This window comes from Vigna unguiculata, chromosome 10 (assembly GCF_004118075.2).
Source record: "Vigna unguiculata cultivar IT97K-499-35 chromosome 10, ASM411807v1, whole genome shotgun sequence".
Lineage (NCBI taxonomy): Eukaryota > Viridiplantae > Streptophyta > Magnoliopsida > Fabales > Fabaceae > Vigna > Vigna unguiculata.
The window spans coordinates 34210943-34234865 of NC_040288.1; the positions used below are offsets into that span (position 1 = coordinate 34210943).

General features: G+C 32.1%; 3 protein-coding genes and 1 long non-coding RNA gene across 4 annotated transcripts; 2 read left to right on the forward strand and 2 right to left on the reverse strand.

Annotated features, from left to right (window-relative positions):
* Positions 1–7046: 7046 nt before the first annotated feature.
* On the forward strand, positions 7047–9017 carry LOC114165584 (vinorine synthase-like). Its single transcript, XM_028050170.1, has one exon. The coding sequence runs from the start codon at positions 7662–7664 to the stop codon at positions 9015–9017; it is 1356 nt and encodes a 451-aa protein (XP_027905971.1). The 5' UTR covers positions 7047–7661.
* A 656-nt stretch (positions 9018–9673) lies between these two features.
* Positions 9674–10298, reverse strand: LOC114166267. The gene is made up of 2 exons (XR_003599885.1): positions 9989–10298; positions 9674–9873 (listed from the first exon to the last, which is right to left on the reverse strand). It is a non-coding gene; the product is annotated as an uncharacterized LOC114166267 (long non-coding RNA).
* Positions 10299–16990: 6692 nt separating this feature from the next.
* LOC114166583 (vinorine synthase-like) lies at positions 16991–18482 on the forward strand. The gene has a single exon (XM_028051331.1). The coding sequence runs from the start codon at positions 17009–17011 to the stop codon at positions 18356–18358; it is 1350 nt and encodes a 449-aa protein (XP_027907132.1). The 5' UTR covers positions 16991–17008; the 3' UTR covers positions 18359–18482.
* A 1685-nt stretch (positions 18483–20167) lies between these two features.
* LOC114167411 lies at positions 20168–23415 on the reverse strand. The gene is made up of 3 exons (XM_028052497.1): positions 22394–23415; positions 20485–21024; positions 20168–20373 (listed from the first exon to the last, which is right to left on the reverse strand). Exons 1-3 carry the CDS (start codon positions 23231–23233, stop codon positions 20272–20274), a joined length of 1482 nt encoding a protein of 493 aa, XP_027908298.1. The 5' UTR covers positions 23234–23415; the 3' UTR covers positions 20168–20271.
* Positions 23416–23923: the final 508 nt, after the last annotated feature.

Genomic DNA, 23923 nt, shown 5'->3' on the forward strand with positions numbered 1-23923 from the left:
GGGACTAAATTGATTCAAAGAGACATATGTATGGACTAAATTAAAATTAAGACAATGACACTTGTCACTAACATGTGGCAATGCCCTACCACGTTGTAGCACAAATAATGTTACTTGACACACCAAGGACCTGACACGTGACAACAAAAGGTTTTGTGAAAAAAAAGGGGTTTAATATGTTTTTGTTCCTTCAACCTTTAGTAAAAATTGGAATTAGTCCCTCTTGGAAACTTTGAATCAATTTAGTTCCTTAATTCTGTAAATGCGTGGACTTAGTCTTTTTAACCAAATTTTATTAAGTTCATTTGACTTTTAAACACATTTCATTATAGTATTTTAGTTTGTTTACACCATTTGACATATTTTCTCTTCATTGTTAGCAGAGAAACACGTTTGAAACATTAAATAAACTTTAAAAAATTTAGTATTTGGTTTAAAGGACTAAATTAACGCATCTCTAAAGATAAGAGACTAAATTGGTTCAAGTTTTCCAATAGGGACTAATTCCAATTTTCATTAAAAGTTGAAAGACCAAAACTATATTCAACCAATAAATAAATAAATAAATTAAGAAAATCACATATTGACATGTAACATGTCGTTAACAACATCGTTAGTAATTTTTTTAAATGGACCTAATTAATAAATTTTTTCAAAAGTTGGGATGCAATTGAATTTTTTTGAAAAGCAAAGACCAAGTTGACGCATTCCCAACAGAGTGAGGGGCATCCGAGTAATTAAATCTAATTTAAATCATTAATACTTCCAAATTAAGTTTCAATTATTAATTATAATGAAGTGATTTAACATGTAAATATAATAATCAATTTCATTTATCCGATTAAAGACATTAATTAATTAAAATTTTTAAAAATATTTATATAATTAAATATGATATATATATATATATATATATATATATATATATATATATATTAAAATAAAAAATAAAGCAAAAAAATTAATGGGCCAACCTATCAACCCATTGGCCATCCATTAGCAAGACAAGTGCAAATTTTTATTATGTTTTAGGTTTAATTATGCCTTTGGTTCCCATTTTCGTAGCAAAATCTCAATTTGGTCCCTCTATTTTTTTATCTCAATTTGGTCCCTATTTTGGGAAAGTTGATCTCAATTTAGTCTTTTCCGTTAGTAGCACATTAACAACGTTAAATGGAATGTCACGTGTCAGTTCCTGAATTTTTTGATTATTTATTTATTTTTTGAATTTTTTTAAATAAAAAAAAATTGTCACGTGTCAAGCTGTCATCGTGCCACGTGGCAGTGACAGAGTGATGTGGCAGTGATAATGTCACGTGTCAGTATTATGTTAGGTGTCATTTTCTTGTTCTCAATTTGATCCTTATATTCTAATTTTTGTCTCAATTTAGTCTCTATTTTTGTAAAAATAGTGCAATTTTGTCCCTCTCCAAATTGAAACACAAATTAATTTTTATATAAATGTTATACAAATATTTTTATTAAATTTGATATTTTTATTCAAATTGATATTTTTATTATATATTTTTAACATAACTAAGTTTATTTAAATTTGTGTTTCACATTCAACTTTACTTAAAATTGTTTTCAAATTTTAAATTTATATGTTTTTGATTGTTACATGAACTAGTTAAAATTATATTTAAAATTTTTATAATTATTATTTTTATATCAATTCAAACATTTGTATACAAATTATTGAACTTTACTCATTTAAAAAAATACAATTATTTGAAATATAAATTCAAATAAAAAATAATATTAAAGTACGACGTAATAAAATATCAATATAATTTATGATTTTTTTTCTATTAACAACTTTAAAACAATTTTAATAAAGTTCAATGTAAAATATTAATTAAATAAACTTAATTTTGTTAAAAATATTTACTTGAAATATCAATTTTGATAGAAATATTTGTGTACATTTATATAAAAATTAAATTTGATTTCAATTTGGAGAGGGACAAAATTGCTCAATTTTTATAAAAATTGGGACTAAATTGAGACAAAAATTAAAATAAATGGACCAAATTAAGATAGTGGAAATGACACCTAACATATAAGTGACACGTGTCATTGTCACTACCACATCCGTCTGTCACTGCCACGTGGCACGATGACAGCTTGACACATGGCAAATTTTTTATTTAAAAAAATTTTAAAAAAATCAAAAATCAAAACAAAAGTAAAAAAAAAATCAAAAAAATCCAAGAATTGACACGTGACACCCCTTTAACGGTGTTACTGTACCACTAACGGAAGGGACCAAATTGAGACCAAAAAAAATAGAGGGACCAAATTGAGATTTTGTTACGAAAATGGAAACCAAAGACATAATTAAACCTATATTTTAGTACGATGGGCAACCCATCTTGTCCTATCTCATATGCAAATGACCAGTCTTGTCACCCTAACTCTTGTAAATAACTCAATTCAATTAAACATGATGTGTCATTCAATACAATCAAACAAATATTTATTTTAAAACCTTAACCTTAATGTTTACCCTTTTTTTATTCATTAAAAAAATACATTATGTAACAAATTCCATGTAAGCAATCAACTTAAGCCTTATCATTATCTATTAAACCTCGATAGGAATTTAATCAATGCAATATAATTTGGCTCCTTAAATGAAACTAATCTCCACCTACACCGTTATCATCAAACATGACACACACAACTTTGTTATACATTTTTTTTTTGTCAATGGTCTATGATTCTTTTGCACATCACCTCTCATTATGTGTGTTTTGTCCCTTAATTTTACTTTACAACAACAACGACAAAATTCGCATTACCACTTGATCAAAATAGGATCCCAAGGAACCTCCCAATTTTTTTCACCCCAAAACCGTAACACTTAGAACATGAATAATAAAGTTTAGGTTAAATAGCTTTTTAGTTCTCTCCATTTTAATTTAAAAAGTAATTACTCAAAGAATAAAATTAGAAAAGTTGTATATACCAAAATGAAAAAATTCTCTCCATTAATGATATAGAAAATAACTACTAAAATAATTAAGTTATTAAATGACCATACAAGTAAATACCGTGAACGATAATAAGTAAAAGGGTACCAAATTTAAAACAACGCAAAAAAAAAAACGGATGACCCACTATTCTTTAGAAAGGTTGTCGTCTTCTTTTTATTCATTGAGTAGCTTCTTTGTTTATGCTCACAAAATTTTAATACTTAAAATGACACAAAAGAAAAAGTTAAATTTGAAGGCAATGTTATCATTGAGAAATATGTTATTAGGAAGAGTTGGCACAATGTTTTTTATGTAATGAATTTGATGCATTAAGATTAAAAATAATAATAAATTAAGATCTAATTAATTTCTTCTCTATTTCCCCCTCCTGTATTACAATTGTAAAAACCTATAATTCAATTTTTATTCTTCTCATTTTTAATAAGTGATTCTAGGAAAATAAAATAAATTAGGAGGAAAAACGTAATTATTGATAGATAAAACTAACGAAATTGGATTGTTAGTTTTGTATAGTCGACCAAAGTAGTACTAGAATTTGTACAACTGCGAGAGAGGATAGAAACATATAAATACAAAAAACATGTAATTTAATTTTAATTATGTTTTGATCTCAATCTTTTATTTTTTTTAATTTTTAATTTAATCAAACTGTTATATATCGATAAAACATTTCATCTAAATTATAGATAAAATTTGTAGATCTATTTGTGATAAAATTGTTTCATCTGTTTGACAGAACAATTTTTGTGATAATTTATAGCTTATATATTTTTCTTTTATTTATTTGTTTACTTAATGTACTCTTTATATTTTTTAAAAAAGTTAATTGGTTTGATCTTAACTTAGCATTAATGTCATTTCTCTCTATTTATCCCTAGAATTGGACAATAAATCCACATGAAGAGGGAGTGATTGTAATAACATAAGTCGGCTCATCATCTCTAAACAACACTAAATCTGATTTAACGGAAGACAAAAAATGTTATTAAATTTAAATTCTAATAAAGAACAAATATCCTTGAAATTTAACTTATATGAAAAAATAAATTTTAAAAAAATTAAATAATTAAAAAAATGTACATTTATAATTTCTAAAAACATGTAATTCTCTAATTTTAAGATTTGATTCCATAATCATGCTTTAATATATTATTTTACAATTTCCAACTATATGATATTACTTTCACCAAATAATTATAACCTAGTTTATCACTTTCCACTACTTTTATACTAATTTTATCAAATATAATCATAATTATGTGGTTTATCACTACAACAAAAACAATTTTTACGAGAGGTTATTAATAGCATTTCCAGGGTTTTAACCCTGTTAAAGAAATTACCGACAGTTTGTTTTTCCCTTAGAATAATAAGCATCATTAATGTATTACTAGTGGTTTGACTAATCCATGATAAAGCAGCACTTACTGACGGTTTTGAAACCTCTGGTATTTACCCGGCAGTTTCAAACCCCTATTATTTACCAAAGTTTTTAAAATCCATAGTAATTACCAACAGTTTTAAAACCCTTGGGTTGTGATTTTAAAACCCCTGGTAATTAACGGCGGTTTTAAATCCCTGGTAGCTATGATGCACAGATACGATACGTGTATCAGATACGACACGTATCTGATACGTCGATACGTTTATTTTGAAAATAATAGGACACGATACGTGATATATGAAAATTGAAAAGTGTGTATAATAATTCTTAAAAACATAATAAATATATTATTGTTATTGTGTTAATCCAAATTAAAATTATATGTACTAAAGTTATCAACATAAAAAATATAAATTATTGTCATCATAAAAATATCACTATAAGAAAACTCTTAAACAATGACAAATTTTAGTAACCAAAAATATGTTAGAGACCGATTTTATAATTAGAGACTATTTATAGACTAATTATTTTGGTAGCCGAAACTTTGGTAGCTAATGTTAGTGACTAATTTAGAAACCAATTATTTTGGTAGTCAAAATCTTGGTAGCTAATGTTAATGACTAATTTAGAAATCAATTTATAATAAAAATTATTTTAATTATCAATTTAGAGAGTAATTATAGTTTTTTTGAACTATTTTAGTTGCCAATAATTTTTAGTTTTTAAATTGATACTTAAATTGATCACTATATAGTGACTAATTATTTTTGTTACTAAAATTAATCATTATTCAAAGATTTTCTTGTACCGTACTATGACTTTGTAAATTAAATACTTAACTGATAAGTATCGATAATGTATCTTAAAGTATCGGATACGGATACGTGTCGGACACGGATACGTGACCTAAGTTGAAGTATAGGTGCATCATAGCCTGGTAGTTTTAAATCCCCTAGTATTTACCTGTGATTTTAAAACCCCTAGTAATTACCGACGATTTTGGAACCCCTAGTATCTACTACGGTTTTGTAACTCTTAGTACCTATTCTTTGTATGTTTCTTTAAATCCTTTATACTATACAATAGTACTGAAAGTCCATTTTTTACCCCTGCAATGCAATTCATTATATATTGATGTTTTTACTTTTCAAATTCCCTTAACTTTATTTGTTATACTTTTTGAATGCATATAATTCATAAAACATGTGATAAACAAAAATTCTAACATTTAGATATTTATTTATAACTAGATATAACATTCATAAAAATAAGGAACGTAGTCTATAAGTTCAAAGTAAATAATAAAGTTTAAAAGTTCAAACTAGTGAAATATTACAATATCTTTATTTAAAAGTTCTAATTGTTATAAAGTCAAATAAAATGAAAGTCTAATAAGATTCTTCAACTATCAATCTTGATTTAAGTCATTTGTTTCTCCGTTGGGAACACTCCCCTGATCAAATACCTAACATTAAAAATAATAATAATTAGTAACATTTTTCACAGTATAAAATATATATTAATATACTTAAAATTTAAATATTACCAATGATGAATGAAACACAGAAAAATCACGAGTCAATTGTCCTTGATAGTTTTGTATAAAAAAAGTCATCATTACCTTCATTTCATTGACTTGTGATATTAATAACATGCTTAACAACAATATAAATTTAAATCAAACTTAAAATCATCAACAATGAAACATATTACAATGAAGTTGTCTAAGCAATTAAAAGCAAGTGGGTCTCAAACATATTACAATATGCTCTTAATTAAATTTCTTAGCTAAAATTCGTGGGGCTAAAATCGAAAACATGCTTATTAATAATCTCCAACTTATGCTTATTAATAATAATCTCCAATTTTTATTATATTTCCTATGAGTAATTAAAAATGTTTCATATTTTATATATATATATATATATTACATTTTTATTATGTTATCTTAATATTATGTGTGAATAGTTTAATCATATTTTAAAGTAATGAAATTTAAATGAAAAAATATTTTAAAAGTCTAGGTTATTATATTTTAAATTTAGAAAAATCATGTTATGCATTATAAGTGTATAATAAATGTTATAGGTGCAATCGTGCTTAAATTTAAAATGAAATTAAATATGTTTGTAGTTCTTAAACTTGATGTGAAATTAAAATTTATCCTTATCTTAAACTTGTATACTAAAATTAAATATATTTGTAATTTTTAAATTTGGATGGAAAATTGAAATTTATTTTTATGTGAAACTTTTATACTAGATATAATTATTTTAATACAATAACATTAAACTTTTTTTTTGCATGTTTTAGATTAATATTTAAGCTTAAACTTGTTAAAAGATATAAATAAATCATATGTAGGCCTAGATCGTTGTTTGACATATCAAAAATATCAAAAATGTTTAATACAATTTTCACTTACTAAAACATATATTACACTCTAGATATAAGTGCATAATAAATTTTACAATTATAGAACTTATGTACCTGTGATGCATATTATACTTCTGTTTTTGTTTTTAATTGAAAGCTTGTTGATAAAAAATAGAATATCATATATTTAGAATATTGAAAAAATCTGAAATTTAACTCAATGAAAGATGATATCATAATAAAAATAGTGATACAAAATAATGTTGTAAAAAATACGATAACATTGTAAAAAATGTAAACAAATATAAAAACACAAGTTAATGCCTTTTCTTTTGTCTAGCTTCGTAAATAATGACAGTGAAGACAATAGCTCCCAGTATGTTCGAATAGAATTCTGAGTCCACACAAAATCTGAATTTTATAAATTTTCATGCAATCTAAATATTAAAATTTTTCATTTTTAATCACTTTCAATTCTAACATAACTATCAATCAAACTAATTCTAAATATTTAATGAATTAACACATAGGTTCAAATATGGAATATTTCGAAGTAGTGATTTCACCCCACTAAAGATCATATTTCTTCTTATACGACATTAACCTGTGAAAAAAAAAATGTTCAACATTCTACGCCACTATTGACTATCCCTTTTGAAAGCATCACTCTTGAAGGTGTTCAACATTTATGATTCTAACAAAGATGTCAGAATATGCACATGTCAAATTGTGTGGCTGTCTTGTTTGGGAAATTTTCTTCCTGTGCTAGCAAAATCAACTTTCACAACTAAGACTGTGGAAGACTTTTAGCCCCTCCACACGTATATATGTATTAATATTACAGAAGCAAGTGTAACCATTTAAGCACAAGCTGTTGAACGAAAAGAAGAAGAAAGAGGATGAAAGTTGAAGTAGAAATAATTTCTAGAGAAGATATTAAACCATCTTCTCCCACACCCTCTCACCTTAGAGTCTTCAGGCTTTCCCTTTTGGACCAACTTATCCCATCGCCATATGCTCCAATAATCCTGTTCTACACCTCACCTAAGAGTAACACAACTTATCTTTCTGAAGTCCCTGAGAGGTTAGAATTGCTGAAAAAATCTCTATCAGAGACACTAACCAAATTCTACCCTCTAGGTGGCAAAATCAAAGAGGATCTGTCCATTGAGTGCAATGATGAAGGTGCTAATTTTGTGCTGGTCCGAGTGAAATGTCCTCTAGATGAATTTCTAGTCCAACCTCAGTTGACCGTACTAAACAAGTTTCTTCCTGTTGGTCTTGTTTCTGAAGGATCAAATTCAGGAACCTATGTCACTAACATTCAAGTGAACATCTTTGAATGTGGGGGAATTGCCATTGGCATGTGCATTTCACATAGGATCCTTGATGGGGCTGCACTAAGCACCTTTATCAAAGGGTGGACAGAAAGGGCCAAGGGTTGTAACCAATCAACCCAACCAAACTTCATTGCACCTTCTCTGTTCCCCGCTAACAGTCCATGGTTTAGAGACTTATCTATGTGGATGTGGGGTTCGTTGTTCAAACAAGGCAAGTGGGTCACAAGGAGGTTTCTGTTTAGAAACTCAGCTATAGCTACACTCAAGGCTCAAACACCAGGCACAGAAAATTCCACACGTCTTCAGATGGTTTCTGCTATGCTGTGGAAGTCCCTCATGGGTGTGTCCAAGGCACGGTTTGGTACCAAAAGACCTTCTTTTGTGACTCATTTGGTGAACCTGAGGAGAAAAATGGATGAGGCTCTTTGTCCTGAACATGGTATGGGAAATGTTCTTTGGTTGATGGCTGCAGAGAGTGTGGATGATAATGAGATGGGGTTGGAGGAGTTGGTGGGGAAGTTGAGGACTGCAATATCAAGAGTAGATAAGGAATTTGTTGAAGAATTGAGAGGAGATAAGGGAAGGTCAATTATCCAGGAGAGTCTCAGGGCAATAGGTGAGATGGGATCAAAGAGTGAAGTGGATTATTTTGGGTTTAGTAGCTGGTGCAATTTTGGGTTCTACGAGGCTGATTTTGGGTGGGGAAAACCCACATGGGTGAGTGGTGGTGGTTCAATTGATTCAGTTTCAATGTTCATGAATCTTATCATCCTAGTGGACACAAGGTTGGGAGACGGAATAGAAGCTTGGGTTACCTTGGAAGAAGAGGATATGATTCATTTGAAAGCAAACCCTGAACTCCTCACTTGTGCAATACTGGATCCAAGTCCTTTAGCAATGAGTTCTGTTGCCTGATTATTAGAATTAGCTTTCATTACTACTGAAAGTAATTTTTCATTTGAAGCTAATAAGTTGGTTTCACGAAACCAAATGGAAAAACAAATTAATTTAGTTGATCTTGAAGTTCATGTCATTAAATCCATTTACCTACTTACCTAGTTTTTCTGTATCTTATTTAACTCTATGTTCGACTGAGTAACAGTAAATGCCACTGATACTGTATATATGTATGGGTCAGAATTTGATTTCTGAATTATATAAACAACATTTACTCAGAAGCTTTCCCCACGAAAGAGAGAAAACACTTAATACAGAAAAATAAATCATACACACCTTGGCGATCTGCATATTGAGATAAAACAAACATAGTAACTCACGATACTTGCAGAGAAGTTTTTAACTAAACATAAATGGTGTATGAAATGCAATTCTAAAAAGGGAGTAGAGAATGCAGAGAATGTTAATTAAGGGTAAAATTTTGTATATTCTGATTTATTATATAGAAGTGAATAAACTGAAAAAAAAAAAAAAAAAACTGTTTAATTGTGTGACATTTTGACCTTGTGCCAAGCATCTAATCCCAAACTTGTGGAACAAAACAATTAACGTTTAAGGAAAATACTAGTTTGATTTAGACTTCTAGCTACTCATCTTTGTCTACACTAGGCGAAGAAACGCAGAAAGTAAATGATTATATATAAAGTAGAAGAAAAAAATGCATATACCAAGGGATTGAGTTAAGAATGATGAATTGATGTAAAGGATCTATAACTACAATTCAATAACTCCATCCTCCCTGCATTCCCCACATCAATCACCATAGTTCCTTTCTTATTTGCACGTCGAACCCTACACAATTTCTTCTTGGAGCCTGCTCAAACCAACAAAACCCTTAATTAGCCAAATTCTCATTCCATTCACTCCAATAACAAATAAATAATTTATAATAATGCAAGAAAAAGAAGAACACATTTCAATTAGGTTACCTTATCCCATAAATGCGGGTGGATTTTCTTACGAACTTCTACCGATTGATCCCGGTCGGATCCTCCATTTTCCACTTGCAATCGGGGTTTTGCTGAACCCGAATAAAATGACTTGAAGTTTCATTGGCAGCGCTGTCATACACTGCCTCTGACAAGAAATAGACAACACGTTTCTTACAGGCATGGCAATTGTATGTAATTTTTCTCCCAACAATGATGAAATCTATTTGGCAGCGGTCTTTGGAGGACAAGTATGTATAGATAAAAAAGAAGAGTATGCCGAGAAAATAAGGGAACTGGGACTATTGACTTAAAGATGATTTTCATTCACATGAGAAGGTTTAAAATAGAAAAATGATATTTTAACCCATTTTTTTAACTCATTTTTAATTTATTATTTTTATTATTTTTAGATTATTTATTTTAATTTTTTATAATAATATGATGTGATAATCTAAAAATAATAAAAATAATAAATTAAAAATGAGTAAAAACAAATAGATTAAATTATTCTTTAAAATATGGCATGAGTAACTCCTGCAACCATAGAGACATAGCTTATGAACAAACAATAACATAAAAGTCTGTTGTAATTATTTAGATCGTTTGAATAGGTTAACTTATTTTTTTCAGTATCCATTTGTATATGTGATATATGATACGTAAGCATTGATCTAAGCACGGGTTAGCTACGAGATAAATTAATCTCTTTAGAATTCTTTACTATATTTTCTGGAAAACCCACTTTTTATTTTAAAAATTTTGGGCCCAATTAAATTAAAAATGGCAAAGTCAACCCACTTGTTTTTTTTTTTTAAATCTTCCGGTTCCCTGCTCTATTTTCTTCTCAATTTTCTCCACTTTTCAGAGTTGTTGTTCTACCCTTTTCTATTGTTACCATTCCTTCAAAATGAGGCTGGCTGAAACTAACATTGTTGTAGAGCTCTCTAGAGAACAAATTGAACATTTCCTTCTTCAACGTAAGTTGAATTCCAAATTTCAGTTTTTTTTTTTGTTTTTTAGTTTTGAAATCACGTAACTCCAAATTTCTGTTTTCTTTTGTTTTTTAGTTTTGAAATTTTTGGTCTTATTTGGATTATGGACATGGACCTCACTCTCTTTTCCCTTTATTCTTGTTTGTCAACTCCTTAAGTTGTATGCGTGCTGGGTTGGTTTCTTTGTCTTTCTGAGTTCTTTTGACCGGTTATTTGTAAAATTAGGTCGTTTGAATTTTTTTTTGTAAAACAGGGTTAAGTCGTCATGGGGGAGGACTACATTAAAGGTGAAGTCGTCCTCCCCCAAACCGGTTTTATTTTTTTAAAAAAAAAATAAATAAAGTCGTCATGCACAAACACGACTTTTGAAAATCTAAAGTTGAAGTCGTCTTCACAGCTGACGACTTCACTTTTAAATTTTTTTTCCATCGGCTGTGAAGTTGGCGCATGTTCATTCCTGCTTCCCATGATTGTCGCGTTCCTCGAAGAAAGATACTCCACGTTCCTCGACGGATCCTCCACATGCTCCGATCGCGTTATCTGCAGGCCATAGGGCATTTGGCACCCCACGAACTTGTGCCCAGAAACACTCACACTCCTGTAGGCTTCTTGAATGAAACTTTTGGAGCCTGAGGGAAAAAATGGTCAACCCAATTGTCTATTCAACACATCAGAATTGTTAAGGAGGGGCTGAGGGTTAAGTCGTCCGTTGTAAGGACGATTTCAATCTCAGATTTTAGAAACCGTGTTTGCATATGACGATTTTGGTTTTTTGAAAAAAAAAATGAAACCGGTCAGGGAGAGGACGACTTCGTCTTTAATGTCGTCCTCCTCCACGACGACTTAACCCTGTTTCACAAAAAAAAATTCAAACGACCCAATTTTACAAATAACCGGTCAAAAGGACCCAGAAAAACAAAAAAGCCAAAGTATTAAGGTAAGGGAAAGTAGAGTTTAAAGCTTTTTAAGTGTCTTGCATGTTTTTGGTTCTGAATCGATTTTGAAATGTTGGTTTGATGTTTGTAATTGTGTGAAAAATGAAGTATATGTGGTTTGGATTGGATTTCTCGGTTTGCATGCATGAGCAGGTGAGAAACCTGTTATTCTTGTCCAAGCAAACAACCCTCGCCTAAGCAAGAATAACAAAAAACTCAACCTTGCCTCTGTTTGGATTACCGCTTAAGCGAGGAGCTTCAGCTTTGAGCGAGAACAATCTCACTCGAGCGAGAACTCGTAGAATCTCACAATGCCCTCTGTTCGAGCTCTGGTCCAGACGAGAATGCCTAGCTTAAGCGATGGCTTCTAGCTTGAGCAAGATTCGAGATAGGTGCAGGGAAGTGCTTAATTGCTTGATTTCTTCTATGATTGGTTGTTTTACTCCTCAAGAGTATGATGTATAATGTTGTGCATGTATGATGTGGTGTATTGAGACTATATTTAATGTGATTAGCATGAGATAATAATGTTTTGAGATAACATGTTGACTATGTGTGGGAATTTCATGGAGAAATCCCTTGGGTGATAAAGTAGTGTATGTAATGACTTAAGGATTCAAGTAAGGTTACATCTGGACACTCTAATGGATTAGTCAGACTCACATAGAATAGACGGGTTCATATGGTGAGAGTAACAAGAGGTCCTAATCTCTGGCAGGATAATGGCCTTAGATGATCATGGACTAACCTTGTACATGGTAGGGTGAAACCCATTGACAATGATTCTACAGAGCAGTAGAGCCACCACAAGTTTCCAGTGAATCCGATTTTATTTACATGTATCCGGATAATCGAGTTAGAGAGTCTTCCATTATTTACTAACACATGTTGTGTGTGTTTTATAACTTGCTTATTATATGTTAAAAACTTGTTTTTACTAGTTTACCCTTCCTTTATGTGCTCTGTTTTCTTGTGGTGTTTTCTTTTTACAATGATCAACAATTTTGATGTGAACAGATGAAGAAGCCCCTAGTAACCATCAAGAACTATTTATGCCTTTTATGCTCTGATGAACAATCTTTTGCACAACTTTTTATGTCTTTAGTGATGTTTCTCTTGGGTTATTTTATGCTCATGTTACTTTTGTTGATTCTAGTATATTTTGAATTATTGTAACAATTATTTTTAGTATAATTTTCCATCTTTTGTTCTATTATATTACATTTATGAAATGTTTTATTTATTAAAAAATTTCTATTAAAAAATGAGTTGTCACGTCTTCACTCTCAAGTAGAATGAGTCATAAAAGACTACCATTTTTACCCCCCAACAATGAACATCATTGGACCGGAGCCTACTATAGCAAACCAATCTGCTCCCTAAGTCGCTGGAAGTCACGCAGAAAACCACACCGAAACTGCCAAACTGCAAAAAGGAAAAGCAAATGCCCATGAAAACTAAAAATGGGAAAGGATCTCCATAATAAAAGGATAATGATACTTTAACCCACATTTTTTGACCCACTTTTAACCCACCACTCTTATTACCCTTAGATCATCACATCACATCACTCCAAAAACTTAAAATAGATGATCTAAAGGTGATGAGAGTAATGGGTTAAAAGTGGGTGAAAAAAAGTGGATTAAAATATCATTTTCCATAATAAAATCTGAGAGGAAAACCAAAAGGAGAAAGAATGTGAAATGACAAATGCAAAAGGAAAAAAGTCGGAATAAAATAAAACTAAAATTACTCATTTAAAATGGATCTTCCAGCTGTCATTAATTCAATAATAATTTCAAAACATAATTTTGATATAAATAGCTTTTAATTGAAATAAAAGTTCAAATAAGTTGTATACTTTATATGTAATGCAAGATCGGGTAGGTATTTCATTTTAAAGAGTTTCAAAGATTTGTTTGTACATGACATTTTTAGTTGTGGTATTGACATTTCCATCTTCGTCGAGAATTAAGATTTTCAATCCTTTTTTATTCTGACTCTAGAAATAGCAACATACAGTTGGTCATGTGGGAATACTGGATATGGTAAATAAAGTCCAACCCTTGTCCTTGATTCTTATTGATTGTCATTGCAAAACAGAGTGCTAGAGAAAATTGTCTTCTTTGATATTTAAAAGGTAATATAGAATCAGAAGGCATTAAATTCATTATTGGTATAAATATCTTTTGACCATTGTTTTTTTCCTTCATTATAGTAGAAATCATATTTTTGCCCAAGTTATTAACTTATAACCTTGTGTCATTACAAAGACCTTTTGATTGATGAATGTTTCTTAGAAGCATAATTGACATACCTGCTTTCAACTTCAATCGATGATTTAGTATGCCTGAATATTTAATTTCATCCAAGAAGTCTAATGTAAACCACTCGGCTTGAGTTTCTTGATCCTCGTCTGATTGGCAAGGTGTGTCTGAACTTGAACTTAAGTATGTAATTTCTTCACTATTTATGAAGGATAACATGAAGTCATTCACTTGCTATAAAGATTCAATTGTTGGACATAGAATTGCTCCACCGTCAAAAAATTTAAGAGACATCATATTCACCTCAAATTCAGGATAAACAAATTGAACTAATGATAATAAAGGCAATTCAATGTTTTCAATTAAAAGATCTTTTGGTATTTCAAGATTGCATTCACCATTTTCGTTTAAATCCATATCTCTCTCTCCAATTTTGAGGATCAAATAAGCAAATTCTTTGATATTTGTTGCATTTTGCTTTGTGGCGGTATTTTATCTCATATTCGTTGTCAGTTTCAACACTTTGCAATATTTCCATAATTCAGAATAGTTTATTGTTGATCTAACATCATATCTGGATCCCTTTTTAACCACAAGAAAAATTTCCCTAAAATCTCCTCCCAAAATAACCACTTTACCACCAAATGGTTTTTGTTGCTTTGCATGATCAACACTTTTCATAATGTCCCTCAATGTTCTATCAAATGCTTCAAAGCATAGTTTATTCATCATCGGTTCTTCATCCTATATAATCAATTTGGTTTCTATTAGGAGCTAAGTACGAAGACTACCTTGACTGATGTTGCAAATTGATTCCTCATTGATCAATCACTGGTGCAGGAAAGACATTCTGTCGCGGTTATTTTGGTCATTTGGCCTCGGTTTAAGACCTGAGGCATATGCAGCCGAGGTAAAAAGGGTCATCTTTCTGCCTCGGTTCTCAACCGAGGCATATCCCATCATTACTGCCTCGGTTCTGATGGCAACCGAGGCATAATATACGTTAAAAATTAAAAAAAAAATTGCAGAAATGAACTTTCTCTCATCTTCTCCGACCTTCCACACCATCTTCACCACACGAATGACGACGAAACAGTGCTGATCGAGCAACTCGAGAAGTGTGACCACAGGCATATCAAGAACGACACAATACCTTCGAACCACCATTAGTGTAGCTTCGTTCACGGTCCTGCACTCATGAAACGAACCAATTCTTCACCAAAATCCCGTTGCAGCAAGACGGAATGAACCCAGAATCCAGAACGCGCCATGGATTTTTCCACGCAAACGAACCAATACGGACCTAGCCAATACACATCCACCACGCCAGAAAACTCAACGCTGCAACATCTGAACCAAGCAATCACGAACCCTAATCGCGAGATTCACTACATAGCAACGCCTCCATCAGATCTTCATAACCACCGCAACCAAAGTCATGAACACAACAACATCACGAACCCATTTAGAATGCAACGTTTTAGCCACTCCATTGCTACACTTCTCTGATGAAACTTACGCAGAGGATCGAAGAGGGAAATATGAGGGTTAGGGTTTTTTCGCACCAGAGGAAGGAGATGGAATGTTTTTGGTTTTGAAGATTTTTATCCCACCTTTTGCCTCGGTTCAATTGAAAACCGAGGCATATCACCATCTTCTGCCTCGGGTCCTAACACCTGAAACCATAGAGTCCGAAAAAAAAAAGAAAAAAAAATTGCTGACACTTTACTGCCTCAGGTTAGTAGCAACCGAGGCATAAACTGGCTTTACTGCCTCGGGTCAATAACAACCGAGGCATAAACTTGCTTTACTGCCTCGGGTCAATAACAACCGAGGCATAAAGCATTGCATAAATTACAAAACTGCCACCGCGTGTTTATATGCCTCGTTTCCGCTATAACCGAGGCATAAAGCTCGAGTTAGAAAGTCCAAAATGCACTAGTGAATATTGGTATGCAAAATGTTGAATGTGTTGTTTTTCCATCAGGAAGTAGTAAAGAAGCAATCACACTTGAAGCTACATTTATAACAATCATTCATTTGCTTCTTATAGTTGTTGACAATGTTTTCCACATGAAAGTTTGACCTGTTCCACCATATATATATATATATATATATATATATATATATATATATATATATATATAATATTTAATATTAAATCTAATAATTTATAATTAAAATTCAAAAATAATTAATAAAAATATTAGTATAACATTCAAATAAAATTAAACTTGGTTTTAAGTTAGAAGGGACAAAATTGTTCCATTTATAAAAAAAATGAATTGAATTGAACAAAAATAACGAATATGAAAACTGAATTCAATAAAAGACAATGACACATAACAATGAATTTAAACATAGTATTAACATTGAACCGTGACACAATGTTGATTTAACACGTAAATTTTTTTTAAATTAAAAAAATTAGAAATAAAAAAACACAAACTTACATTTGGTATAGAGAGTTCATATCTGTTAATTATCTAAAAGCTATTAACAAAAATGATTAAATTAACCAAAATTGATGAAAACTAAGACATAATTAAACACTTAAACTACATGAGAATTAAATTGAATAAACACAACAAAAATAGGACTAAAAGAGTATTTAAACTTTATAAGAATTACCTACAATAATGTAAATAAATTATTTATTTAAATATAAAAGTAATTATAATATTATTTCTATAAATTCAACTTTGAATAAATAAAGAAAAGGACTCGTGGATACGCACGAGTGTAATATATTATATAAATCATTACAGGGGCAAGGGTAACCATTTAAGCACAAACTATTGAACGAAAAGCAGAAAAAAGAGGATGAAGGTTGACGTAGAAATAATTTCTAGAGAAGATATTAGACCATCTTCTCCCACACCCTCTCACCTTAGACTCTTCAGGCTTTCCGTTTTGGATCACCTTATCCCATCGCCATATGTTCCAATAATCCTGTTCTACACCTCACCTAAGACTAACACAACTCACCTTTCTGAAGTCCCCAAGAGGTTAGAATTGCTGAAAAAATCTCTATCAGAGACACTAACCAAATTCTACCCTCTAGGTGGCAAAATCAAAGAGGATCTATCCATTGAGTGCAACGATGAAGGTGCTTATTTTGTGCTGGCCCGAGTGAAATGCCCTCTTCATGAATTTCTACTCCAACCCCAGATGACCGCACTACACAAGTTTCTTCCTGTTGGTCTTGTTTCTGAAGGATCAAATTCAGGAACCTATGTCACTAAAATTCAAGTGAACATCTTTGAATGTGGGGGAATCGCCATTGGCATGTGCGTTTCTCATAAGATCATAGACGGAGCTTCACTAAGCACCTTTATCAAAGGGTGGACAGAAAGGGCCAAGGGTTGTAACCAATCAACCCAACCAAACTTCATTGCACCTTCTCTCTTCCCCACTAACAGTCCCTGGTTTAGAGACTTATCTATGAGGACGTGGGCTTCCATCTGCAAACAAGGCAAGTGGGTCACAAGGAGGTTTCTGTTTAGAAACTCAGCTATAGCCACACTCAAGGCTCAAACAGCAGGCACAGAAAACTCCACACGTCTGCAGATGGTTTCTGCTATGCTGTGGAAGTCCCTCATGGGTGTGTCGAAGGCACGGTTTGGTACCCAAAGGCCTTCTTTTGTTACTCATGTGGTGAACCTGAGGGGGAAAATGGACGAGGCTCTGTGTCCTGAACATGCCATGGGAAATATTATTTGGTTGATAGCTGCAGAGAGTGTAGACGCTGATGAGATGGGGTTGGTGGAGTTGGTGGGGAAGTTGAGGACTGCAATATCAAGAGTAGATAAGGAATTTGTTGAAGAATTGAGAGGTGATAAGGGAAGGTCGATTATGCAGGAGAGTTTCGGGGCAATACGTGAGATGGGATCAAAGAGTGATCATTTTGGGTTTACTAGTTGGTGCAATTTTGGGTTCTACGAGGCTGATTTTGGGTGGGGAAAACCCACATGGGTGAATGGTGCTGTTTCAGCTGATTCAGTTTCAAGGTCTACGAATACTATCATGCTAGTGGACACAAGGTTGGGAGATGGCATAGAAGCTTGGGTTACCTTGAGAGAGGAGGATATGACTCTTCTGATAGCAGACCATGAACTCCTCACTTGTGCAACGCTGGATCCAAGTCCTTTGGCAATGAGTTCTGTTGCCTGATAATTAGAATCAGCTTTCATTACTGTTGAAAGTGATCTTTCTTTTGAAGCTAATAAGTTGGTTTAACGAAACCAAATGTAAAAAACAAATTCACTTAGTTGATCTTGAAGTTCATGTTGTTAAATCCATTTACATACTTACCTAGCTTTCTGTATCTTATTTAACTCTATGTTACACCGAATAACAGTGAACGCCACTGATACTATATATATATATATATATATATATATATATATATATATATATATATATATATATATGTATGGGTCAGAATTTGATTTCTGAATTATATAAAGATTAAATTACTCTTTTCTCTCTTTGCTTCCTTTATTTATCAAGTAATATTATAATGGTCAAGTTTTTCGTTGTCTCAATTTGGTTCTCATTTTCTTAAAAAATGATTCAATTTAGTTCTCACACTGTTAGTTTGACCAGACGGTATTTAATTTAGTCATCACCCTGTTAGTTTGACCAGACGGTATTTAATTTAGTCATCACCGTGTTAGTTTGACCAGACGGTATTAAAGTCAACGTCACGTGTTAATTTCTAATTTTTTAATTTTTATTTTTATTTTTTACACGTGTCACTTCACAATTGCGCCATGCGTCAAAATGACTCAATTTAGTCATTATATTTGTTTTTAGTTTCAATTTAGTCACAATTTTTATAAAAATGAAGTAATATTGTCCCTCCTTAAATTGACACTCAATTTACATTTTTATAAATCTTATGGTGATATTCTTACTAAAATTAATGTTTTTAATAAATATCTCTATAAATATTTTAAATTAACTTTAAATTCTATACAAAACATTAGATTTTGGTTTTGTTTTGAACTTGAAATTTAGTTCCTAAACTGATGTGTGACAAGTTATTTGATTTTTAATTTTCACTAAATTTGTATAATATATTTGAAGTCTTTATATATGATGACAAAATTGTTAATTTTTGAAATTAAGTTTGGGGTTTAACTTTGTTTAATAATAAAACTAAAAAAAATTGTTTAAAAATATTTTTACAAATATTTAATAAAAATGTCTATTTTATTAAAAATATCATCATAAGATTTATAAAAAAATTAAATTGAGTGTCAATTTAAGAAGGGACAATATTACTTCATTTTTTTACAGAAATTGAGATTAAATTGAAACTAAAAATAAATATAGAGACCAAATTGAGTCATTTTAACATGTGACACAACTTTGAAGTGACACATGTAAAAAATTAAAAAATATTCAAAAATACCATAAATTGATATATGACATTAATTTTGAATTAACGGTAAAGACCAAAATAAATCATTTTCTAATAAATCATTTTTAAAAAAATGAGAATCAAATTGAGACAACAAAAAATTTAAGATCAAACTAATATTCCTTGATAAATAGAGGAAATTTAACCTTATATAAACAACATTTAGTAAGCTTTCCCCACGAAAAAAAGAAAACACTTAATTCAGAGAAATAAAACACACCTTGGCGATCTGCATATTGAGATAAAACAAACACAGCAACTCACGGTACTTGCAGATAAGTTTTTAACTAAACACAAATGGTGTATAAAATACAATTCTAAAAGGAAGGAGAGAATGCAGATAATGTTAATGAAGGGTCAAAGTTTTGTATATTCTAATTTTATTATATAGGAATGAATAAACTAAAAAAAAAAGCGTTGAATTATGAGACAGTTTGACCTGGTGCCAAACATCTAGATCCTAAACTTGTGGTGCAAAACAATGAACGTTTAAGGAAAATACTATAGTTTGATTTAGACTTCTAGCTACTGAGCTTTGTCTACACTAGGCGAAGAAACGCAGAAAGTAAATGATTATATATAAAGTAGAAGAAAAAATTACATATACCAAGGGATTGAGTTAAGATTAAGAATGATGAATTGATGTAAAGAACTATAACTACAACTCAACAACTTCATCTCCCCTGCATTCCCCAACATCAATCACCATACTTCCTTTCTTCTTCGTGCGTCGAACCCTACAACAATTTCTTCTCGGAGCCTGCTCAAACCAACAAAACCCTTAGCCAAATTCTCATTCCATTCACTTGAATAGCAAATAAATAATTCATAATAATGCTAGAAAATGATGAACACATTTGAATTAGGTTACCTTATCCCACAAATGCGGGTCAATTTTCTTACGAACTTCCACCGATTTGATCCGGGTCGGATCCTCCATTTTCCACTTGCAATCGGGGTTTTGCTGGACCCGAATATAGTAACTTGAAGTTTCATTGGCAGCACTGTCGTACACCGCCTCTGACAAGAAATAGACAAAAGGTTTCTGACAAACATGGCGGCTGACGGGGCGGGTGTTGAACGGGTACGCCGTGTAATCGGCGCGTCTGTACCAGTTGAGAAACGTCCTCGCCGGCATCTCCATTTCCCGGGCCGAGAAAATTCCCCGGAATATTTGAACCGCGTATCCCCACGAAACGGATACGGTCCAGGTCCGGGCCTTGTCGTAGCAAATAGATTGCTGCATGAGCCCGGCCGGGTCCAGCTTCATGGGTCCGCTCAGCCGCTTCAGAGCCCGCACCCGGCTCACGTTTGGAAATATGGGCTCTACCACGTCCAGGTGATGTAGTGACACCAGCGGTGCAAGTGGATGGGCCGCCAGAAGCCCAAACAGATTGCCGTACACATCGAACTATTATTCAATGTCAAAATCAGAAGAAGAATCATTCATACGTCACAAGATTACAGAATTAATCCACTCAACCCAAAAACATTTCTTGAAAACCCGCTTCCATACCCAGAAGTCACGTGTGGGCTTTACACATGTGTGGACTTTGTACACGTGTATAATTTTAGTTAGTATTAATAAGGTTTGATCAAACAACACAATTATGTAGGGTAAGTGGGAATTAGGAAGGGTCTTATCTACCGACAAAAGACAATAGTTTATGAACGACGGAGGACATTGTGGCCCATGTTTTCATGCTACGTGTCTTATAGTGTGTGATATTAAATTTTTAAATAAAACATAAGTGGGTTCCTTCAACTGCACCTTAAGAAGATCACAGAAAAATGTGTGTTGTGTGACACGTCGATAATCACATTTATTTATACTATTCAATAAATACAAAGTGTTAATGTAAAGGAGAAAAAGACTTCAAATTGAAATCAACAAGGTTTTATTTTGTCATGGATAGGGTGGGTTCAATGGGTTAGGTTTGAAAAAGGAAGTCAATTTATATTTATGATGGGTCATATAATTTAATTTCAAAGATAACCTAGTTTTTAAAATTAATTAATTCATCTTAACCTTAATGCTCCCACATAAATTCACAATTTGATTAAATCTCTCTAATTTCTTCTGACACTATCCACTTTAAATTTCAACAATATCGGTAAATAGCAATAAATGTGTCCACCTATGCACCCAGAAAATAAATCATCTGTTACTATCTACGTTTTGGCATCTAACGGTGGCTGTCGTTTTCTATTTTTGCATCTTGCGGCTACGAGCCATTACATATTTCTTTTGTTGTCATGCATAAATCACTCTTGACCCCAATAGCATAAAGCTTTTAAAATTTACACACAATATTAAACACTACAAAGAAAATTAAAATTAAAAATTAAACAAATTTTTTTATATAAACTTAGTTATTTAATGTCTCTGTACATAACATCTTATATCTCATGAAATTATATAAATAATGACAAAACTTTACACTACCATTTTGTCAAAAATTGTCAAAATTAAGCTGAAAAAATGTACTACTATGAACCTAAAAGTCTTCCACTTCCTACTCTCACTAACCCACTTTCTCACCACTTCTAAATGTTCAAGTTTTCTCCATTACCAATCATACGAATGGACTGAGTCAATCAATATCTGAATTCTGAAGTCACAGACACAATTACTTTCTTTCTCTATCTATGTTAACCCTATTTTCCTAGATTTTTTTTCCTAGGAACCTAAATTTGTCACAAGCCAAAGAACACCAATGCCACAATCCAAACAACAATGAAAACTAAAAATTCTCAGAATAACAGAGTTCTGTTCTAACCTGATGAAACCCTTTCTCCTTGGTGAGAGGAACTCCTAATTCTGCCATACAAGCTTGAATTCTGTCATCAGAGCCATATAAACCAGGGTACCTCTGAATGCACCTATCTTGCATTTTCTCCAATGCCACAGCCAGAGGATAACTAATGGCGAAACCACCACCCCCATAAGCCATGTTGTAAGAAAAATATATATTCTGCAAGTGACTCTCTGAAGAACTCCCAATGTAATAGAACTGGTTATGATCATACTTCTGCAAAACCTTCACCAGATTTTCTGCAACAAAAACGGTGTCGTCATCCCCCATCACAAACCACCTCACATCCTTCATCCCAAGCCTCAGAGTCTCAGACACTATGCGCGAGATTCTAATCGCCGATCTATGCCCCTTCGGATTCCTATACTTGAACCGGGAAGTGTCACCGGAGATCCTCAACAAGGGCAAGGAATTTTCATCGCCGGGTTCGGTCTTCACCCTCTGCTCCAACCACACGACTCCACGCATCTCATTGGGCCTCCACCACATCTTGATGTACTCTTTTCGCTGCTTCCAGAGCTTCGCCGAGGCCCCTATGCCGAACACTATGTGGGAAAGGTTGGTTTGTTCGAAAGGCGGAGTCTTTTGTTCCGGCGGTGGGGGGTTGTTGGATGTGTGACGGTGAGTGACGGTGGGAATGTGGGGTGGTGGTTGATCACAGTCGTAGGTGTGGCTGACGAATCTGAGGGAGTAGAAGAGGTAGGAGATGGAGATTAAGAGGAAGAAGAAAGCCATGAGCTTTGAGAAGCTCCATGGAGAGTATAAATGGTCAGGGTCTTTGAAATTGTTCTTCATGATGGACATGGTTTTCTTTTCAAGCGTTTATCAGAAAGATGATGAATTGAAATTGAAACCCCAAAAGCTTTGTCATGAGAACCCCATGGATGGGGAGATGAAGAAGAAGGAGAGAGAGAGAGAAGAGGAAGATTATTAGATTTGGTAAAGTTTTAAGCTCTGCATAGTACCACACCGAAAAGAGTGCCTGATAAATGATAAACAAAGCAAAAACAAAAACAAAAACGAAAACATTGTTTGGTCTGAAGTTAAGATTAAATCTTAAATTTAACAAACTACTGCAATATGCTAACGCCAGTTCTGCAGTTTATTCATTTGATTACTATGCAAAAACGTAACTTTTTTTTTTACTAACTGATTAAAATTCATTTCAGTTGTACTCTTTAAAATAATGATTCTATATGAGTTAATTTAACCCATTCTCCTCCACTGATTAAAAAAATGTTTACAAAATCATTAAAATTGATAAAATATTAAAAATCATAAAAGAACCTGTTATTATTATGTATCTTATTAAAAAAAATCAACATAATTCTTTGACAGGCACTTTTATTATTTATTTATTAGGGAAAGAGATGAATGCCTCTAAATGTATTTTAAAAGATCGAAGTTCAATTTATATGACTTAAAAAACTGTAAGATTTTCTTATCTAAGTGTCTTTGCTTGTAAACATTTTTAAAATTGTTACAGTATTTTTT

Coding starts and splice junctions, on each gene's coding strand:
- LOC114165584 (XM_028050170.1), top strand. CDS start 7,662: ATGAAAGTTGAAGTAGAAATAATTTCTAGAGAAGATATTAAACCATCT.
- LOC114166583 (XM_028051331.1), top strand. CDS start 17,009: ATGAAGGTTGACGTAGAAATAATTTCTAGAGAAGATATTAGACCATCT.
- LOC114167411 (XM_028052497.1), bottom strand. CDS start 23,233: ATGTCCATCATGAAGAACAATTTCAAAGACCCTGACCATTTATACTCT. Junction 21,025..22,393: donor AGGAGAAAGGGTTTCATCAG/GTTAGAACAGAA, acceptor ATTGAATAATAG/TTCGATGTGTACGGCAATCT. Junction 20,374..20,484: donor ACCCGCATTTGTGGGATAAG/GTAACCTAATTC, acceptor TGGTTTGAGCAG/GCTCCGAGAAGAAATTGTTG.